General features: G+C 46.5%; 1 protein-coding gene across 2 annotated transcripts in view; it reads left to right on the plus strand.

Annotated features, from left to right (window-relative positions):
• The window catches only part of DOCK5 (dedicator of cytokinesis 5), a 188,358-nt gene that overhangs the window by 165,401 nt on the left and 3,537 nt on the right, over positions 1-19,420 (plus strand). The window contains exons 44-52 of one of the 2 annotated variants that reach the window (XR_014019101.1): positions 186-272; positions 2,930-3,106; positions 6,294-6,377; positions 7,009-7,146; positions 8,562-8,728; positions 14,328-14,496; positions 15,168-15,306; positions 16,081-16,181; positions 16,723-18,436. Coding sequence is in view for 1 of the 2 variants with exons in the window: in XM_081269061.1 (XP_081125187.1) it covers positions 186-272; positions 2,930-3,106; positions 6,294-6,377; positions 7,009-7,146; positions 8,562-8,728; positions 14,328-14,496; positions 15,168-15,306; positions 16,081-16,181; positions 16,723-16,827 (1,167 nt within the window). In the remaining variant the exon portion in view is untranslated. Of the gene's footprint in view, positions 1-185; positions 273-2,929; positions 3,107-6,293; positions 6,378-7,008; positions 7,147-8,561; positions 8,729-14,327; positions 14,497-15,167; positions 15,307-16,080; positions 16,182-16,722; positions 19,058-19,420 lie in introns of those variants that run through there. The other variant, XM_081269061.1, reaches the window with a different exon arrangement.

Below are 19,420 nucleotides of genomic sequence, written 5' to 3' on the forward strand. Positions count from 1 at the left end.
TGGACCTCTGGTCTCCAGCTTTAGAGGGGAGGGCCCCAGTGGATGATCACCCTTAGCCTCAAACATCAAAATCCTTAAATTCGAGAGAAAATCTGGCCCTTTGGCTAGGAGGCACGTTCCTGACCCGGGGGCTTCCGCCTGGCCCGGGAGCTGACGGGGGTCTCCTCTTTTCCTCCTTGCACTAGACCATGTGGATCGAGCGGACCACGTACACCACCGCCTATAGCTTCCCCGGGATTCTCAAGTGGTTTGAAGTCAAACAGATTTCCACAGTGAGTCATCTGGAACTGGCACCCAGAAATAAAAACTTTCTGTCTTACAAACATAATCCCAGCCTTTGTGGCCTTCCCCTGCCTCCTCCCCGGCTTGGCCGGCCTCCTCTGGCCAACTTTGTTTTTCGAAAGAGAAATAAAAGCCACGTTTGTGTGATGGGCCTGCTTTGTAGAGCCGATGTTATACCAGCCCTAAAGGTCACTCACCACTCACCGTGAATGACTCTTTTGTGGACAGAGGCGTGTCCTCTCGCCCATGATCCTGCCGGTGCCCAGCACATTTTTAGAATGCCTCTAGGAGGTCCGGCCTGTGATCACAGCCTCTCCCAGAGCCTCTCCTTCTACTCTCAGCTCTTGCCCTTCCTCACTCCCCACCGCTGCCGGTTGTACCTTCTCACTGTGTATCACTTTGTTTCTAGACTCCCTACTATTGCCCTGTTTCTGGTCCCCAGTCCACCTCTGTGGTTGCCACTGAACAAAGCCACTTGCTGGCCTCACTACCTGGGCTGTCCCTTTCCCCCCTGCTTCAGCCTGGGGGTGCCATCAGTTCCAGCGAGTCCCCCGGACCATTTCTTACGAGTTCTCATGCTCACGCCGCTGTGGTCCCTCGTGCCCACAATTAAGAGCCAGACTCCTCCTCTAGGTGCACAAGGCCTCGACTCTGCTCTTCCGCCTCCGTCCACCTCCGTCCACCTCTGTCCACTCTGTCCACCTTCTGCCAGCTCCTAAGAAATCTAAGCGGAGAGCTCCACGCTCTTTCAGTTTTCCGTGACACCAGGTCATTTTATCTGCCTGACCTAACTCCCGCTGAGGCCCACTTTAGGCCCCTGTCCTGTCAAATGCCCAACCAGGTTGCCTGGGCCCCGTCACACCCTGGTCATATTCTTTTTCTTTTTCCCCCCTCCCTCTCTCTCTCTCTCCCCCTTTCTTTTTTCCTGTCATTGGTTTTGCAGTATTGGGGTTGAGCCCAGGGGTACTCTACCACTGAGCTACACCCTCAGTCTTTTTTTTTTTTTTTTTTTTTAATTTTGAGACAGAATCTTGCTAAATTGTCCAGGCTGGCTTCAAAAGTCCTTCCTTAGGGTTACAGGCCTGAGCCACCATGCCTGGCCTGGGCATATTTCTAATTTGTCAAATCTGCCTGTCCCAAGTCCCCATTAAAACCATAAGCTCCTGCCAGCCATGAATTATGGTTGGTGTTCAGAATCTGCAGGTTCCACACCTACAGATTAAACCAGTCGTGGATTTAACTGACCACTGATGGCAGGCTGTGGAGTCTAAGATGGCTTATCTGTACTGAACACAAACAGACTTTCCTTGTTGTTATTCCCTACAATACAGTCTAACAACTATTTTTTTTTTTTTTTTTTTTTTTTTTTTTTTGGTGCTGAGGATCGAACCTAACAACTATTTTTGTGGCATTTACATCATCAGGTCTTACAAGTAATCTCAAGATGATTTCAAGTATATGGGAGGATGTTCATAGGTTATTTGCAAATTCTGCACCATTTCACATTGGAGACTTGAGCTTCTGCGGGTTTTGATGCCCTCAGTGTCCTGGAACCAACCCCCCACAGTGTATTAATTTGTTTTATTTCTAGACTCCCTACTATTGCCCTGTTCCTAGTCCCCAGTTCACCTCTGTAGTTGCCACTGAGCAAAGCCACTTGCTGGCCTCACTACTGTCCCTGGTAGTGAGAGACAACTATGTACCTTAATCACTTTTGTAACCATGGTGCATAGCATAGTACTTGGCACCAAGGAGATATTGAGGAAACATTTCTTGGGCTTGGGTGTAGCTCAGCGTCAGAGTTCCTGCCTAGCATGCACAAGGCCCTGGGTTCAATCCCAGCCCCACCAAAGAATGAAAAACAAGTATTAGTTGCCTAAGTCTGAGCTGAAGTTCAGTGTGCTCTCTAACACTAGTGATAAATCCTTATTCTTCAAGTGTGGATGGTTTCTGGACAGAGACATTTGGACTGATGTCTAGAGTAGGAGGTCATCTAACTGACAGTGGTAAAATGAAGGGGAGGAGTTTTCTGAAAACCTTGAAGATGTTTCCATAGGGAGCACTCTCTGAATCTGTATTGTTTCTGATTCTGTTTTCATCCCAAACTCAGATGAATTCTAATACATCCTGCTGTTCCGAGTTCTTCGGCTGTAGAATCTGTGCTGCAGTTACTCTGTGTGGTCTGAATATGAGGCTTCTGAGACCACTTGCCTCAAAATCACTTGTCTTTTCTCAGAGAGGAGGCATCAGGAAGCATTTTAGGTGGTCCAGAGTGTCTCAAGCCTGCTCTTCTGCTGTCCTTGGTCTCAAAAATCTCTGAGGAGGCTTTGCCTGAGAAAATCCTTGCTATGACTTGAATTTTTTTACATTTTTTTTACATTTTCTGTAGACACTGTGCGCAAGGAATCATCACTGCCAGGGCCCCAGTGTTCGAGTCAATCATTCCGCCTTCCAGGGGACTTTAAATAGCTTATTTTGTCTCTTGCCAACACTGGCAGAGAAGTGCAGTGTCCCAGTAAACAATCTGGAGGAGCAAAAACTGCACTGTCCTGTAGCTGGTGGGAGCTGGCACCTCTTGAGGGGAGTTCAGCCTGTTCAGTCCTTGCTCTGGAGCTCACAGGTATCCGTCTCCCTCCACTCTTCCCAGGAGGAAATCAGCCCCTTGGAGAATGCCATCGAAACCATGGAGCTGACCAATGAGAGGATCAGCAACTGCGTGCAGCAGCATGCCTGGGATCGGTCCCTCTCCGTGCACCCGCTCTCCATGCTGCTCAATGGCATCGTGGACCCAGCCGTCATGGGGGGATTCTCCAACTATGAGAAGGTGGGCAGGGTCCCGGAATCCCACAGGGCTCCAGGCCTCCCTCTGTGCCACTCTGCACTTGGCGAATTTGTTGCTTGTAACATCTCTGACATCTCACTCTCCCCTCTATGAATGGGCCTATGAAATGGGCAAAAGGATCATCCCTGACCTCCCACCTCCCGGAGACCAGCAGCAGCCATCAGGGATAGGCCACCTCCCCATAAAGTGTCACTGAAAGACGCCCCACCGGCGTGCCTCTGGACGGTGCACCTGGTGTTCTCTCTTATTTGGGAGGTAGACAGCGAACAGGTGTCTTCTCTTCCCTGTGCTCTGCTCTGCAGCTAGGAACGGTTCAGCACCAAGGATAAACTCTAGTTTGCTCGTGTTCTGCTTCAATAATAATTTCCACTGTTATGATGGAAGTTAATACAAAGATAGAGTCCAAAATGCAGTATGGTTTTAATACCATAATGCTTGCAGTGTGTACTCTTTCTGGTACTAGTTTTCCTGTGTTATTTTTATACAGTGTCCCTAAACCACATTTTTTTCTTTTTTTAAATTTCAGTGTGGGGATTGAACCAAGGCCCTCTGCCATGGACTTATCTCTCAGCACGTTTGTTTGTTTGTTTGTTTGTTTGTTTGTTTTGATACTAGGGATTGAACTTAGGGGCCTTAACCACTGAACCACATCCCCAGCTCTTTTAATTTATTATTGAGATAGGGTCTTGCTAAATCTCTTAGGGCTTTGCTAAGTTGCTCAGGTTGGCCTTGAACTTGGGATCCTTCTGCCTCAGCCTCCCAAGTGCCTGGGGTTATAAGCATCTGCCATTGTGGCCCACAAATATTTATATGCCAATATTTATGAATGAGATACAGTTTCATATGAAATATTTTCATTGTTATAGACTTCTAATTAAAATGGAAAAAAAAGCAAAGATATATGAACAAATAAGTAGATTTCAGGATCTTTGACTTAAAAAAACTACTAATTCATAGTTAATTAATGTGTAACTTTGTAAACTTCTAAAATAAGAGAAAGCTGAACCCATTAATTACCTGGGTATGGTGGGACATGCCTATAATCCAAGTGACTTGGGAAGGTAAAGAGGAAAACCTCGAGTTTGAGGCCAGTCTCAGCAATTTAGTGAAACTTCATCTCAAAAAATATAAGGGATTAGGATGAAGATAAGTGGCAGAGCATCCCTGGGCCCAATTCCCAGTGTCCAGAAAGTAAAAAACCATTAATCATCATGACCTCTGGTCCTCAATTGGGAAACTCATCGCAGCATACTTGGTAGTGGTGACCCATCCAAACCAGAGCTTTATACATGGCTGAGGGACAAGAATGCAGGAGGCGTTCGCTGTCACCAGCCCTTTCTTTGGCAAGGCTGGGCTCTGCTGAGAAATGACTTTCAGGGCACACTGCTCTGGGGGTGCTTTGGGGCCCAACAGATGCTTTGGGAGTCTCAGTGCATTTTATCGATTGTCAAAAATTTGTTTCAACTTTCAAAAATTGAAACTTCTTGCACTTGAAAGGTAAGAGTGGATGAGAACTTAAACGCTACTTTTCTGTTTTTATTGATGTTCCCTCCAAATACAACACTGGCTGCAGGGAGCGTCATTGGGCAGTTCCCTCATGCCTCCTCCTGGTGCTTGGGCTGCTTGTACGGACATTTCTCTGTTTTATGACTTTGCTAGGGCTGCGGTCCCAAAGATCCACATACAGGTGGCTTAAAACAACCCAGTTGTGTCCTCTCACCATTCTGGAGGCCAGGAGGCTGAAAACAGAGTGTCTGCAGGGTTGGTTCTTCCTGCAGGCTGTGCAGGAAGGAGGACATGGCCCATGCCTACCCCTAGCTTCTGGTGGTTTGCTGGCGGTACCTTGGCCTGCAGAGGTGTCTTCTCCTTATGACTCCTTCCGTGCAATCTCCCGGTGTGCAAGTGTCTCCAAATTTCACCTTATGAGCACCCCAGTCATATCAGATCTAGGCCCACTCAGCTGCAAGTATAATGGTCTCAATAAATTATATCAGCAACAGCCCTGTTGCCAAGCAGGGTCACATTCTGAGGTGCCAGAGGTTAGGACTCCAACATGAACAGGGCGGGGGCACTGGCAAGATGCAATTCAACCCTAACATCTGTCTACAAAGTTGGCTTCTGTTCCATTTGCCACATAGAATGGGTCACTTTCATATTCATACCGTAGTTTTCAAGAGCTCTTGGGTTTTGTTTAAGGGTGGTATGGTTTTCCCAGGAGTAGAGGAAAGGAGTGAGTAAAGTCGGTGTTTGAAAGCACTTTGAGTAACGAAGGTCAAAGTCCCAGGAGAAAATATATATGATTCTTGCTAGAAATGTTCACTACAGACTTCTTTCTCTCTTTCCTAATGAATCCTGTCTTTAAGATGCAAGGCCTGAGTTTGGGATTTCAGTTTGGTTTTTATTTTCCTATCACAGGGCCTTAGCTGGCCTGAGTGTTCATTGATGAACATGGTAGTGATATGAAACAAGAAGAGCAACCAGCATTTAATAGCCTCAGAATGTCTTCCTATCTATGCCTTTTGCATGGTTGATACGTGAAGAGTACAGATGCTAGCTTTCACTTAGCATAGGGAAGAAATGTCACACAGCCAGTATTAAGTGCAAGAGCATAGAAGCTGTCAGCCACATCTCCAGCCTGTTAAAGTTTTACTTTTTTCCTTATGATATCTACACAATTTAATGATTCATTTTTAGATATTGTCATTTGGACTTTCTTTGGAGAAGTTCTTTTAATGACATTTTTCTTTGCTGATAATTCTTGTGATTGGTGAGTGTGCCTGGAAGTGTGTGCATGCATGCTTATGCTCATGCACACGTGGGTGTGGTGATTGCTGAGAACGTACTCTTGGTGGGAATTGGCATGATTTCAGAAACATCGCAGAAGAGCACATACTTTTTTTAAATGTGGTGCCAAGGATTGAACCCAGTGCCTCACACCTGCTAGGCAAGCACTCTACCTCTGAGCCACAGCCCCAGCCCAAGCACATACTTTTAAAAACTATTTTCCACCGTGGGATAAGGACCATCCCAGGAAAGGAAGAAACTTTTAGTTCGAAATTCCTGGTTTATCAGAACAGATGTTGTTCACCTTCCCAGGCTTTCTGCCTGTTAAGGTCAAGTGCACAGAAAGGAATGTGTTCTAATTCATGCTTATATGCTTTGCTTTTAGGCTTTTTTTACCGAAAAATACTTACAGGAGCATCCTGAAGACCAGGAGAAGGTAGAGCTGCTAAAGCGACTAATAGCATTACAGGTATGCACAGGGGCCAGCTGTGTATGGGGGCCAGGTGTGCACAGCAGGGCCTGCAGCTGGGTGGCCACAGTGCTTGACCCAGGCTGCTCTCCTAAACTTCACTCTCCAAGGCCACTTCCTGAGTTGCTTTTTCTTTTTTCTCTTTTGGAAGCACAGACTATCGGTGTGTGTGTTTGGCAGCGAGACCTAGGAATGGCATTTACTTTAGCTGCATAGTGTTGGCAGGGCACTTCCTAGAGCTGAGATCAAAGACTATAAGCTGGTTCCCTGGCGTGCACAAGTAGCTGAGAGAGGTTGGCCCTTTTCTCTATTCTCATTGTTTTAGTAGGCAATGGAAGAAATTGTAGCCATCAAGTTCAGAAGTGCACCAGGGCTCAGTGGGATCTGCCTTGCCGTCAGCCCTTCCCCAGCTTAGGGCCTGCCTTTGTCCTTGGCGTAAAGACTTCTCCACATTGTCCACTGGAATAGTCCAGTTCACATGCCCCCACCTGGGAAGTGTCATTGTCATTCAGTAGTGCCAAGTCCACCAGTCAGCCAGTCCATCCCACCCTACCCTTCCCCAATCTCCAAATCCGAATTATCCCTCTTCTTCCTAAATCATGTTTTATTCCTTTTGTGCCTTTCCTTCCAGATGCCTCTGCTCACAGAAGGGATCCGCATCCATGGGGAGAAGCTGACAGAGCAGCTCAAGCCACTGCATGATCGGTTGTCCTCCTGCTTCCGGGAACTCAAGGAGAAAGTAGAAAAGCTCTATGGGGTCATAACACTGGTAGGCTTTGTCTAAACCTCCCTGAGCTTTGTCCCGTCCCTTGTGCCTTTTATGACATGGATCAGGTTTTCAGATGCCAAGTGAGTTGTAACAGCTTAGGTACAAGTGGCCAGAGAGCATGTTCTGCTTTTGATGACCTTGAACTGTCCTTGTGCTAGGTAGACTTGAAGGACCCTCAAACTACAGGAAGGCTTGTGAAAACAGGTTGTTGGTCCTTATCCCCAGAATTACTGATGGACCTTCATGGGACCCAAGTATTCACATTTCTAACAAGTTCCCAGGTGACGCAGGTGCTTCCAGGCAGAGCACAGCAGTGAAACAACTGCTCAGCTCCCAGTCGAGGTCTCCTAATCATAGGCACTGGCTGTTCCTGTCCCGTCTGGCCCAGTTCTTTCAGTTGTTCCAAATGTTCCTATTTTCATGAAAAGTTTACAGCTTGCACACCTTTGAAGTGGAGAAGGAATAGAAAAGTGTCTCTTAGAGTGCATGCAGCTGATCACATGATGCCTTTGCCAGGTGTAACCCATACCTCACAGCTGCGGTTTTCTTTTTCCTCCTGAGGAGCTGGTAGAAGGGTGCATGTGCTGACCTTTTGTCTCCACTGGTGACAGTATGAGTGGTTCTAGTTCATTTCTCTGCTCTTTTGTCCTTGAGTTCATCCTGGTTTTTTTTTTTTTTTTTTTTTTTTTTTTTTTTTTTTTTTTTTTTTTTTTGGAACCAGGGATTGAACCCAGGGGCACTTAACCACTGAACCACATCCCCATTTCTTTTTTAAAAATATTTTATTTAGAGACAGAGTCTTGCTAAGTTGCTGAGGCTGGCTTTGAACTCGTGATCCTCCTGCCTCAGCCTGCTGAGCCACAGGGATTACAGGTGTGCGCCACCGTGCCTGCTGTGGTCTTATTCTTAAACCTCTGGTTTCTGATCCATTCCTCAGATGGAAGCTCCTCATCCATTTCCACTAGTCCCCCAAGAGTGTCCCTTTGGCTGTCTCTTTCTCATGGAAGCGCTCGATCCTGCCTTCTTCCTATGAATTTGCCTCCTCCCCTGCTGCTAGTTCAGAGTTCCTTCTAGGAACAGTGTCTTTTGCACACAAGTTCCCAGATGGCAGACTAAGCTTTGACCTACCAAGCTTTGTCATCATTAGAAACAGGCCAGTATCAGCAGGTGCATTTAACCTGGTGTCATATGGGGGTAAGCCTACTGGTGACATTTCTCAGGAAAGTAGATCAGTGTTCCTTAACTTACCAGGTTAAACTTGAGGTCTACAGCCTCCTGAGATTTTTCTCTTAGGCCAATATTCCATTTAAAAAAACAACAACAGCAAAAACACACACACACACACAGCAGGGTAGCCACACCAGATCACACTGAGTCCCAGGTTAGCTCACCCTGAGTGGGCGTGTGTCTTCCAGCCACCCAACTTGACGGAGAGGAAGCAGAGCCGCACTGGATCCTTGGTGCTGCCTTACATCATGTCTTCTACTCTGCGGAGACTGTCCGTGACCTCTGTGACCTCCTCTGTGATCTCCACTTCTTCCAACTCCTCCGATAATGCACCTTCCCGTCCAGGATCTGATGGGTAAGGGCTGAGTGGGCCTTTGACCCCCTGGAGGGTGGGGGATGCCTCATCGTTCCTGACTTTGGTCCCCAGAGTAGGACTCTGTGCAGACGCATTAATCCTACAAGAAAGGTAAGTCAGAGAGCACAGTTGTTAGCCTTTCTGTCATCCTCAGTAGGAATGTTATTATTAATGACAGTGACTGTCACCAAAAAGGAAAAATGGGGGAAAAAAATGGTCTCATGATTCTGCCACCCTATTATATACAGTTACTTGCTTAATTTTCATCATTTCAATTTTTTTAAAACAATTTAAAAATTTTTACTGTGTGAATTGACAATATAATCGCATAGTATGAAATCCCAACGGTAGAAAAGAGCATATTAAGAAAAATCTCCCTTCAGTGCCTGGCTCCCAGTCACCAATCTGACTGACACTAATATTCCCAATGTCTTCCAGAGCCCTGTGTGGGTATACAAGCAATACCTAAATACATACTCTTCTCCATGCTTTTTTTTTTTTTTTTTTTTGTACAGATGGTAGTGTTCTCTTCACCTTGGTGTTTCTCATTTAACATCTTGAAACTTGTTCCATTTCAGAACACAAAGAGCTGCCTCTTACACTGTGTTTATCTGCAGACATCTTGCCATGTGTCTGTACCGTGATCTGTTCCACCACCGATGGACCTCTAGTTGATTTCAGTCCTTCCCTCTCACTGCTGTGAGGCAGTGAATATCAAATGGGAAGTTATTTTCCGTGTGTGCAAGTTGTATTAGACAGCTTTTCAACTATAGTGGAATCCCCGAGGTGACTAGGTGACTGTCTTTATAAAGAAAAGAGGTTTATCTAGCTCATCATTTTGGAGGCTAAAAGTCTAATAGTGTAGCAAAGCTCTGGGAAAGGCCCTATGACAGCCTGTGTGGGAAGAAGGACCTCCTGGTGAGGCGGGAGGCGGAGGGAGAGGGAGGGGCCGGGCTGAAAGTTATCCCTAAGTGGACTTCCCTAGCACTCGGCCAGCTTCCGCCCCACCAGCAACCTGCCTGGCTGCCCTGCCCTCACCACCACACTGTGCTGTCTTCTTGATTTGTGCCAATCTGATAGAGGAAGAAGGTTATCTCGTATAGTATTTTCTGTTTCGTGTTGTTTTCCTTTCCTCTGTGTGGTGTCAAGTGGAGGCTCCTCTCTTTTGTTCAGTAGCCATTTGTATTTATTGTCTGTAAACGATGGTCCAGGACTTTTTTTTTTTTCCGGTTGGATGGTCAGCTTGGATCGTTGGCCTTTGTCCTTAACGAGTTGAGCTGTTTTCTCCCGATTACTTCTTTGTGTTTTGACTTCAGTTTTTTCCTTTTAATTTCTTATTGAAATATACATATATCTTATATATACATATAATATATATATATATATATATATATATATATATTGATTTCAGAGTTTTAAATCACAATTAAAAGCCTTTTCCACTCTGAGATAACCAAAAGAGTCACTGGTTGTTTGCGTTGACTTTTAGAGTTTTGCTGTTCTCAGTTAAGTCCATGATTCTTTGGGATTCATAAGCTGTCCAGTATGGAACCGCCTTTTTTCCCACAGGTGGTTACCCAGTTCTCCCCATAACATTTAGGGAGCAAACCATCTTTTTTCTGCTCACTTAAAATGTCAGTTTTATCACAAACGAGATTTCTGTATGTTCTTCCATCTCTTTGGGGGCCCTGCCCTCATTTCCTTCACGGGCTTGTCTATTCGTGCCTTGGCACTGTGTGGTTTCAGTTACCATAGATTTAAAATGTTTTTGATTGGGCTGGGGTTGTGGCTCAGTGTACAGCACTTGCTTAGCACGTGTGAGGCCCTGGGTTTGATTCTCAGCACCATATAAAAGTAAATAAAGTAAAGGTCCACCAAGCACTAAAAAAAAAAATTAAAAAAAAAATAAAAAGAAAATGTTTTGATTTCTAATATTCTTTATCAGAATTTATCTAACTAGTTTTTCTCATTGCTCACTTTTGGATTCACTGGTCTAGAATGTTATTGCATTTTGGGGGGCACTTGGTAAGTTAATTGACTGATTTTGGAAAGTTTGATGGCTTTTAAATGTTGAGTCTTCCATGCCAAAAACATGAGCTGCCTTTCCATGTGTTCAAATTTAAAATGTTCAAAAAGGAGTTGTTTATAGTTGCATCTTTCTACATCAGGTTACTACTTTTACACATTTGGGGGTGTGTGTTAAAGATTGAATCAGGGGCACTTAACCATTGTGCCACATCCCCAGCCATTTTTAGTTTTTATTTTAGGGCCTCAGTAAGTTGCTATGGCTGACTTTGAGTTTGCAATCCTCCTGCCTCAGCCTCCCAAGTGGCTGGGATGACAGGTGTGCATTACCACAACCAGTTTATACAATATTTGACTAATTAAAAAATTAATATGTATACAGGTATAAATTATTTAAAATACTAGAAACTTTTAAAAATGCTTTACATCTTCATTACTCAGCAATAACTACTATTAAAAGTTTAGTTATTTGAAAATGAATATACATATTTTATATCAATGAAAAACTGTTTAGTGGCCTAGTGCTTAATTTAATATAAATGGTGAGTATTTACACATCATTAATTATTCAAGATAGTGTTAACTCACCCCTCATAAATTATTAATTCTGCATTATGATAATTATATCCTAAAAGTAACCTGCCTGAATGGCACCCTACCTGTAAGTCAAATATTTAGTATTTCCTAAATTATTTATGCTTTCTTTTTCATTGACATAGATATCTTCACATGTCCCCAATTATAGCGCAGACAGAGTTTGGTACTTCACTTTTCTTCCTTTTTATTTTCCATGCTGATGTGTCATCTTTAAATCTTTTTATTATTTTTTTATGGTGATATGCCATCACATCATATGAATGTGTCATAGTTGATCCTTCTCCTACTATTAAATATTTAAGCTGTATCATTATTTCTAAATGTTAACTCATATATATCATTATAAATTTGAATGGGAAATATTTACCTTGTATCAGTATGAAACATTTTTAAGAATTTATAGCAAGCATGTTCTTTTATGTTGTAAGGGTCCGGCGAAGCGTCGGAGAAAGAGACCACACTAGCTCCATGCAATGGCAAGGGGGATTTATTAGGGATCCGTTCCAGCGCGCTGGGGCTCCGTGCTCACTCAAGAAGGGAGAGCAGCCCAGAGCCCAGAGCAGAGGTCAAGCAGAGCTTAAGTACACTTTTTGGAGGGGGGGGGCTTTGCATGCATCAGAACAAATCATCATGAGGCGCGGGAAAATTGAACAACAACACTGAGACGTGATTAGCACATTCATTGTCGGGAACAGAGCGGGGCGGGGGTGATTGGTTACTCCTAAGCAGGGTACACATTTAAACTGATTGGTTCGGGCCCTGTGACAAACTGCACAGGGCCCTAGGCTAAATGGCCAGTAGGGCGTTGTCTTAACTATCTCAGGAATTTCAGGTAGCAGAGGAACTTTGCGATGCCCGGGTCTTTTACATGTTAATTTTGCAGTTTAGAATCAGCTTAGAAATTTTACCCTTACTTTGTGGCTTTGCAGTTGTTTATTTAGAATCCATTTTTAGAAGTCATATATAACTTTGTCAGGGGATGAACATTTTCTTGATGGTTCTTGGTATCAGATGTCAGTATTTAATGCCATATGCCCTCTGTGAATGATTACATTATTTTTAATCCCTAGAATTGATAGATATTAAACAATACCTGATCCATGTGTTTGTTTCTCAATTTTTTCATGCCTTAAAGAGATACTGCACACTATCTGAAAAGCAGGGATGTTCTGTTCTGTTCAGGAAGACTCTTGTCTTAAACTGTGTCTCATTTTAAAAAAGAGAAGTTTAGAGGCAGCTATTAGAATCAGAGGTACAGTGTGTGCCATGGTTTCCCGGGTCCTCCACGTGCCGGCCCTGGGTGAGGTGGGTTATTCCTCTGCCCACATTCCCCACTGGGTTAGAAGTAGCAATAATACTTCCTAACGTTTATCCAGAATGTTCCTTACAGGCAGCTCACACCAGTGGACACTCGTGACCCCACTTTTCCTAATACCCATGACATGTTGCAGTATTAACCTTGTGGTAATTTTGCCTTCTGTGAAGGTGGCGCTGTTTTATTTGGGGGGGATGCCAGTGGGCCGTGCTGCAGGCACAGGGGGTACCTGCTCAGGGCATGAGGAAAGCAAGAGGCTGAAAACGAAATGCGGGGAAGGAAATGAGCACTCAGTGTTGGTGAGGGGCCAGGCTCCCAGTGCCAAGCAGATGCTGAGAGCCATAGCCTAGTCAGAATGACACATGGCATTTGTGCCAGAAGGGAGTGGTTGAGAGGTGACGCCAGCAGCCATTGAGATGATGATGGTTATGTTAAGCTGTGTATTCAATTGTATATTAGACCCCTGCTCTTCGCCTGGGGAGCCCACTACTTTGGAGTGGGGATTCCTGGGGAGTTCCGGAGCAGGGATTTCTGGTTGGTGGTGTGCCTGGAAGGGCCTTGTGGGTGGCCTTTGCAGGAGTTTGGGCAATAAAGGAGTTCCTGTTTTGAACCTACAAGTGCCTACAAGTAGCGGCTTGGTTATTTGGTGCCCAGCCAAACTGCGGCAAGCAGCCTGCGGGTCTGAAGGGCAGCCCGATGGCCGTAGCTAACAGAGCTCTAGTGCATGTTGAAATTCCCCGAGGGAGGAGGTCAGTGTGCACACCCACAGAGGTGGGTATGTCAGTGTGTTATGCTCGAATTCGGGACCACCAGAGACCCAAGATTGTTGCGCGCACACACAGCAACTGGTGACACTGAGAGGCCCCGAGCCCAGGGTTTGCAGCAGTTTTATACATTCTTTGGAGAAGGCAGGGACTTCACATACATCATAGCATCTCTTAGCAAATCATCACACAACCCTTGTTCCAAGCTTTTGTGACACTCAGTGGAGTGGGTATTATTTTTATCTCCATTTTACAGATAAGAAACTGAGGTGTGGAAGGTCGTGTGTCCAAGGTCACTCAGTTCATTGTAGGTAGGATTTGAACCCAGGCTCTCTGGCTCTGGAGTGGGTGTTCTTACCACTACATGGAGTTGGCCACTTACCTTCTACTTCATAGATCCTTTCTTTGCCTATGCATTTAATGAGGCCTTCTCTTCCTGGGATAAGTATTCATTAGTACTTTGTCCATTTATTTGATGATCTCATTCCTATACCTATCTTTTTTTTCGTACCAGGGATTGAACTCAGGAATTCTGAACCGCAGCCCCAGCCTTTTTTTTGTATTTTATTTAGAGACAGGGTCTTGCTGAGTTGTTTAGGGTCTTGCAGAGTTGCTTAGGGCCTCACTCAATTGCTAAGGCTGTCTTTGAACTCAGGATCCTCCTGCCTCAGCCTCCCGAGCTGCTGGGATGACAGGCGTGAGCCACTGTGCCCGGCCTCATTCCTGTACCTTTTAAGATGAGATGTTTGTTCAGTTGGCAGTTGAAATTTCAGATCTAGAACCTGCACATGAAAGTCTGGGTGAAGATTAGGCTCAGGAGCTGGTAACCCTTGGTCCTTTGGGAGTGAATTTCAATAATTAGCATTCTGCCCTATTTGTCCTTGTTCCTGGCTGATAGGTCAATCCTGGAGCCGCTTTTTGAGCGCAGGGCCTCATCAGGTGCCAGAGTGGAAGATCTGCCCCTCAAAGAGGACAGCGAGAACCGAATCGGCAAGTTCAAGAGAAAAGACTGGAATCTGAGCAAGTCCCAAGTCATTGCAGAGAAACACCCAGAACCCGATCTAATGGTAAAAAAAAAATTGCATCAATAGATGTTTCTATATATTTTGAAGCACAAGGAGGTGTGTCACTGCCTGCCCTGCAGCCAGGCACATCCCGTTGGCTCCAGAGCAGTGAGTTACCAGCTAGAAGCCTGGCTGCAGCTTGTCTCTCCAACAGCCTGTGGCTGTGCAGATCACACACAGATGGTGGCAAGAAAAGCATGTGCAGAGAATTTCAGTCTCTAAGTCAACGCTGGCGCAAGATCTTGTACCCACGACGTAAACATGTGGGTTGCTGCTCAGAGTTGTGGTTCTCACCACTGTGTTGCATGAGTCAGTCCAAACATGGTCGTTTCTTCTAAATTTAAAAAAAAAAATCATTTTTCTTCCATGAGCCACATCAAGTTGTTGTGTGGCAAAGACCAACTTTCCCTGAGAATCAGCGTGGCTTATTTCCAACTTAGATGACACAGTCCGACTGTGGTCAGGATCAAGCCAGTGGCCAGCCAGGAGGTGATCTGTGGTGTGGTGACTCCCCGTGAGGATCCCTGCCGTGGTGCCTGCCATGTGACAGCGGGTCCTGGAATCAAGCCTTTTTTTAAATGTTTGCTCAGCAGAGAAGGCTGTTGAGAGCCCCTCTAAGCTCAGCATTCCTCACTGGGACAATGTTTTTCTCTGTTTTCCTCCATGATTCTTAGAGTCCAGCCAGAAAAGTGCAGAGGCCAAAGAGTCTCCAACTGGTGGACAGCCGCTTAACGCCATTCCATGGTTCCTCGCCCCCTCAGTCGACGCCTCTGAGCCCACCTCCTCTCACTCCTAAGGCCACCAGGACCCTAAGTAAGTTTTCCTGTGTCTCAAGAATCCTTTTAGGTGGGAAATGGGGTATATTTATGAATCTGGATCATTTTTACTCAAACCACTACAAAGTCTGTGGGATTACTGTAAAACTGATGCAATTCAGTAGTTGTGGGTACAACCACTGAGGGGGAATCACACAACCACTGAAAGTCCAAAATCCCTTTTCCTATTGCAAAGTTTTAAGCAAGGTAAATTCAGACTAGGACCAAACAGGAAGCAAGTAACTTAGGAACCGACCACTGCGTGGTTAGACCTGTTCAGGGAAAAGAAGGGGACCCATTCCACAAACTCTACAATGAGACCCAGCCTTGAAGAACATCACAAGGTGCCTACAGGCATAATGGAGGATAAGTCTACCGCTGCCAGGAGGGACAGTGGCCAACCAGGAGTTCAACATAATTTGGTAGGGTTTCCCGGAGGACCTGGACCTTTCCCTAAGAACTTGGGCTATATCAGAGAATAGAGTAACACCCCAAATTCCTGGAAATAGTCTTATCTTCAGCTTAATGGCAAATGCCCTGAACAATAAAAAAAGGAGGGACTTTCACTCCAGAACTTCTTCTGACAAATGAAGGGTGCTCCCTTTGTCCTGAGGGTAAGAGGCTGTCGTCATTCTGTCCACAGCAACCACAGAAAATGGCGGCAGCAAATCTGATGGGCCAGGCTGGTCTGGGAGTCCGTGGTGGGCATTATTTCTCTGAGATGCCTCTGTAGATCCTTCTCTCAACCTCTGTCTCCTCTGTTTGTTTCCAGGCTCCCCGTCTTTGCAGACAGATGAGCTGGTGACTGCTGTTCCCCCTCCCCCTCCTCCCAAAAGCAAGCCCTACGAAAGCAGCCCGAGGACCTCCACCGAGGTAGGGAGCCCGCGCCTGATGACGTGGTCACAGCACCACTCGCGGGAAGACAGCAGGGGGTTGATTCTCCAAGGGTTCCAGTTAGGTTTCCCATCTGTGAGTCTCTGTGGCCATCTGGGTTCCTTCCTGAGATCACAGAGATGGGAAGGAAAGACATACCAGTGGGCCTTTTCATAAAACTGAGGCGGAACAGATCCCTGCCCGCCACACTGGGTCCAGGGGATGAGATCAGTGAGCTCTCGTTCACTTCTGAGTGACAGCCCTTGTGGAGTGGCCTGATGAACTTCCTTCTTTCAGGTTTGCCGGAGGGCTTTGTGGGTGGATGTCAGGCACCCAGTGCTGGGGAGTGTGTATGTGGAGGGGGAGATCAGCTCCAGGGGAACCAGGAGGACAAATGGGCTCAGTTCCCTTGTCACCTTGTGGAGGCTGTGCAGATAAACACACAACAGTTCAAAACTAAAGCAGAAGGTGGGGAACGTGGAGCAGGGAGGACTAAGGAGAACCAGAAGACTCATTCCTGTTTTCACGTGTCTGCCCGCAGGTCGCACCCCCACTGCCTGTCCGAAGAGAAGCCAAAGCCCCACCCCCACCGCCTCCGAAAGCTCGGAAATCTGGCATCCTATCTTCTGAGCCTGGATCCCAGTGAGGGCCTCGCCCCCTCTTTGCATCTCTGAGTGCCTTGGACAGCGGCTGCCTGAGAACTGGCCTTTGGGAGTGGGTGTCCTCATTACCAGGGGCTCCCTGCCGGTTGGTTGCATTCTGATCAGAGATGATGCTCACCAGCCCCAAACCGGTTTGTTCTCTCCAAGCTTCTCTTTGACAGCTGTTTGGAGCTGTGCAACCCTCCAGCCCACACGGAATTCCAAGGACTGGCCATGCCCCATGCATTTTTCAAGGAGAGTGCTCCTCCACCGTGGTTGCAGAGACCCTGGGGTCTGCAGAAGCTGGGCCAGTCCCACAGCCTCAGCACCTGTGCTCTGGACAGATGGGTTTCTTGCTTTGCTTCTGAAAAGCTGCATTTGAGACTTGGTTGTTTCTCTCACCCTTGCACACCTATCCCATCCAGCGTCTGGGAAGAGACAGATGTCAATACACTGTAGCAGCCAGCATAACCCTGTCTTTCTAATGTCTACTGTGTTTCCTTTGAGGAGAGAACACACATTTTTAATGGAGGTTGGCTGCTTTCAGGTGTGAATGGCTGTTATCGCTGAAAAACCATGAACTCGCCTTTGGCTTCACTGGATAGGTTCACTGGCCGATGGCCCTCTACACAGCAGCCGCTCCGCCTTACTACGGATCCCTCTGAAGCTCTTTTGCACAGTTTCTTGTCCTTCCTCGGAGCTCAGTTCCCTGGCTGTGAGAGACCTAGGAGCCTGGGTTCGACAGCTTCTTTGCCAGCTCCCATTCGGATACCCCACGTCCTCTGTCCACTTCCTGATTTTACCCTGGAGAGTACAGTGCAATATTTCCTTTTGATTATTTATTCCTCTTGATCATGGGATTAATTTGATTACTTGCTAATGGTACTAATGTCAGTACTTCTTTTCAGAACAAAAAAATGGGGTGATTTAGATAACCAAATATCACATAAGTTACAGACGTTTTGAGCTGGAAGGGTTTTAAAAGTCATATAAGGAGACTCTCGCTTTGTAGATAAGGAAACTGAGGCTACACCCAGAAAGTGGTACTACAGATTCCTACTAATGACCCAGCTTGCTAACATGGGCTGGGCCCGGAGACCGCTCAGAGCTGGAGTGCACCCCCACCCAAGTCCTCAGCACCTCGCCTCCGCTGGAACGGTATTTGAAGTGTCCCAGATATTCCTCACTATTTGGGTGTCGAAAGCAATGCAGAGAACTTCTTGATTGTGACTCTGAAGGTCAACGTGGCAGGGAGACTCCAGGGGTCTCTTCCATGACCAAGCCCAGAGTCCCATTCTCCAAGGCCAAGAGAGAGAAGGAGCCTGCAGCGGGAGACTCATCTGTCTCTGTGATCCGGTGCTGCTCTCCCCACCGCCTTGTTAGGAGAGACGTGCTGGCTCCCCTCGCAGCCAAGGAAGCAAAAGCCTCCGTGACCTTGGCAGCGGTGACCCCAGAACGAGTGTGCCTCTTCCCAGAGTGCGGGGTCATCGGAGTTCTTCACCCCGACCCAGGAGCTCCTAAGTGGGATCGTGGAAACAACATGGACTTGGGAATCAAACCCATTTGGTCGCAGTTCCCAGCCACGTCACCTGTTCACTTTGCAAGCTCCAAAAGGTGTTTGATTTTCTGAGCTTTCTTTTCTTGCTTTTAAAAATGGGGACAGTGCCTCGCACACAGGTTATTCGGGGGCTCAGGGGCGAGGGGACATGTGAAGGAGGAGGAACTTGTGTGGTGGTGCTGTCTTCTTCTGTCAAGCCTGAGTGAGATCTGGAACTCTCCCAGGGCATTGCTGATACTCAGTTTTCTGAAGGTAATTCGGGTTGTGAGTGTGTGCGCGTTAGTTCTGTGCACACAGCCCTCCTCCAAAAGCTGTCTTCTCTTCCAGAGTCAGTTATGACCAGAGAAGATGCGAGTGAGAGTGGAAGAGGGGTTAAGGGGAAAAATCAGGCTGTGCAGAGAAGGAAGGCACCTAGCCGACTTCCTGGAAGGGACTGTAGGCCTCACCCTATCTTTCCGTCTGCCATTGAAGTACAAACATGCAAACACAAGACTTGGGAGGCTGAGGCAGGAGGATCACATGTTCAAAGTCAGCCTCAGCAAAAGCGAGGCGTTAAGCAACTCACTGAGACCCTGTCTCTAGATAAAATACAAAAAAGGGCTGGGGATGTGGCTCAGGAGTCAAATACCCCTGAGTTCAATCCCCAGTACCTGCCCCCCCCCAAAAAAAAAAAACAACCCACAAGCCTCCAGCCTGTCCCTCCAGCGGAAGCAGTGAGTTTCCTGTCTGGTCTCTGGGCAGGGTGAGGGAGATGTGACCCACCGGTGTCAGGTGGTGTCTCTCTCTTTTGTATAGAACATATATTTTCCATGTGACTCCTTTTCCATGTTGATGAGAATAAGAGTCCTCTTCAAACACAGAGGATCCCAGGTGGTGTGGCAGAGACTGGCTTGCAGAGGACATTTGGAAGGTTGTTTCCTTGGGAAGCCCTGGGATAGGCCAATGTCACATGACAGGAAGTCATAAATAATGTCTGTCCTGAGGTCAAAGAGGAAGCATGCCGAGGAGCACCTGATGACTATGGTAAATGTAGAAGACCT

The sequence above is a fragment of the Spermophilus citellus genome (assembly GCF_964194105.1).
Source record: "Spermophilus citellus genome assembly, chromosome: 16".
NCBI classification, from domain to species: Eukaryota; Metazoa; Chordata; class Mammalia; order Rodentia; family Sciuridae; genus Spermophilus; species Spermophilus citellus.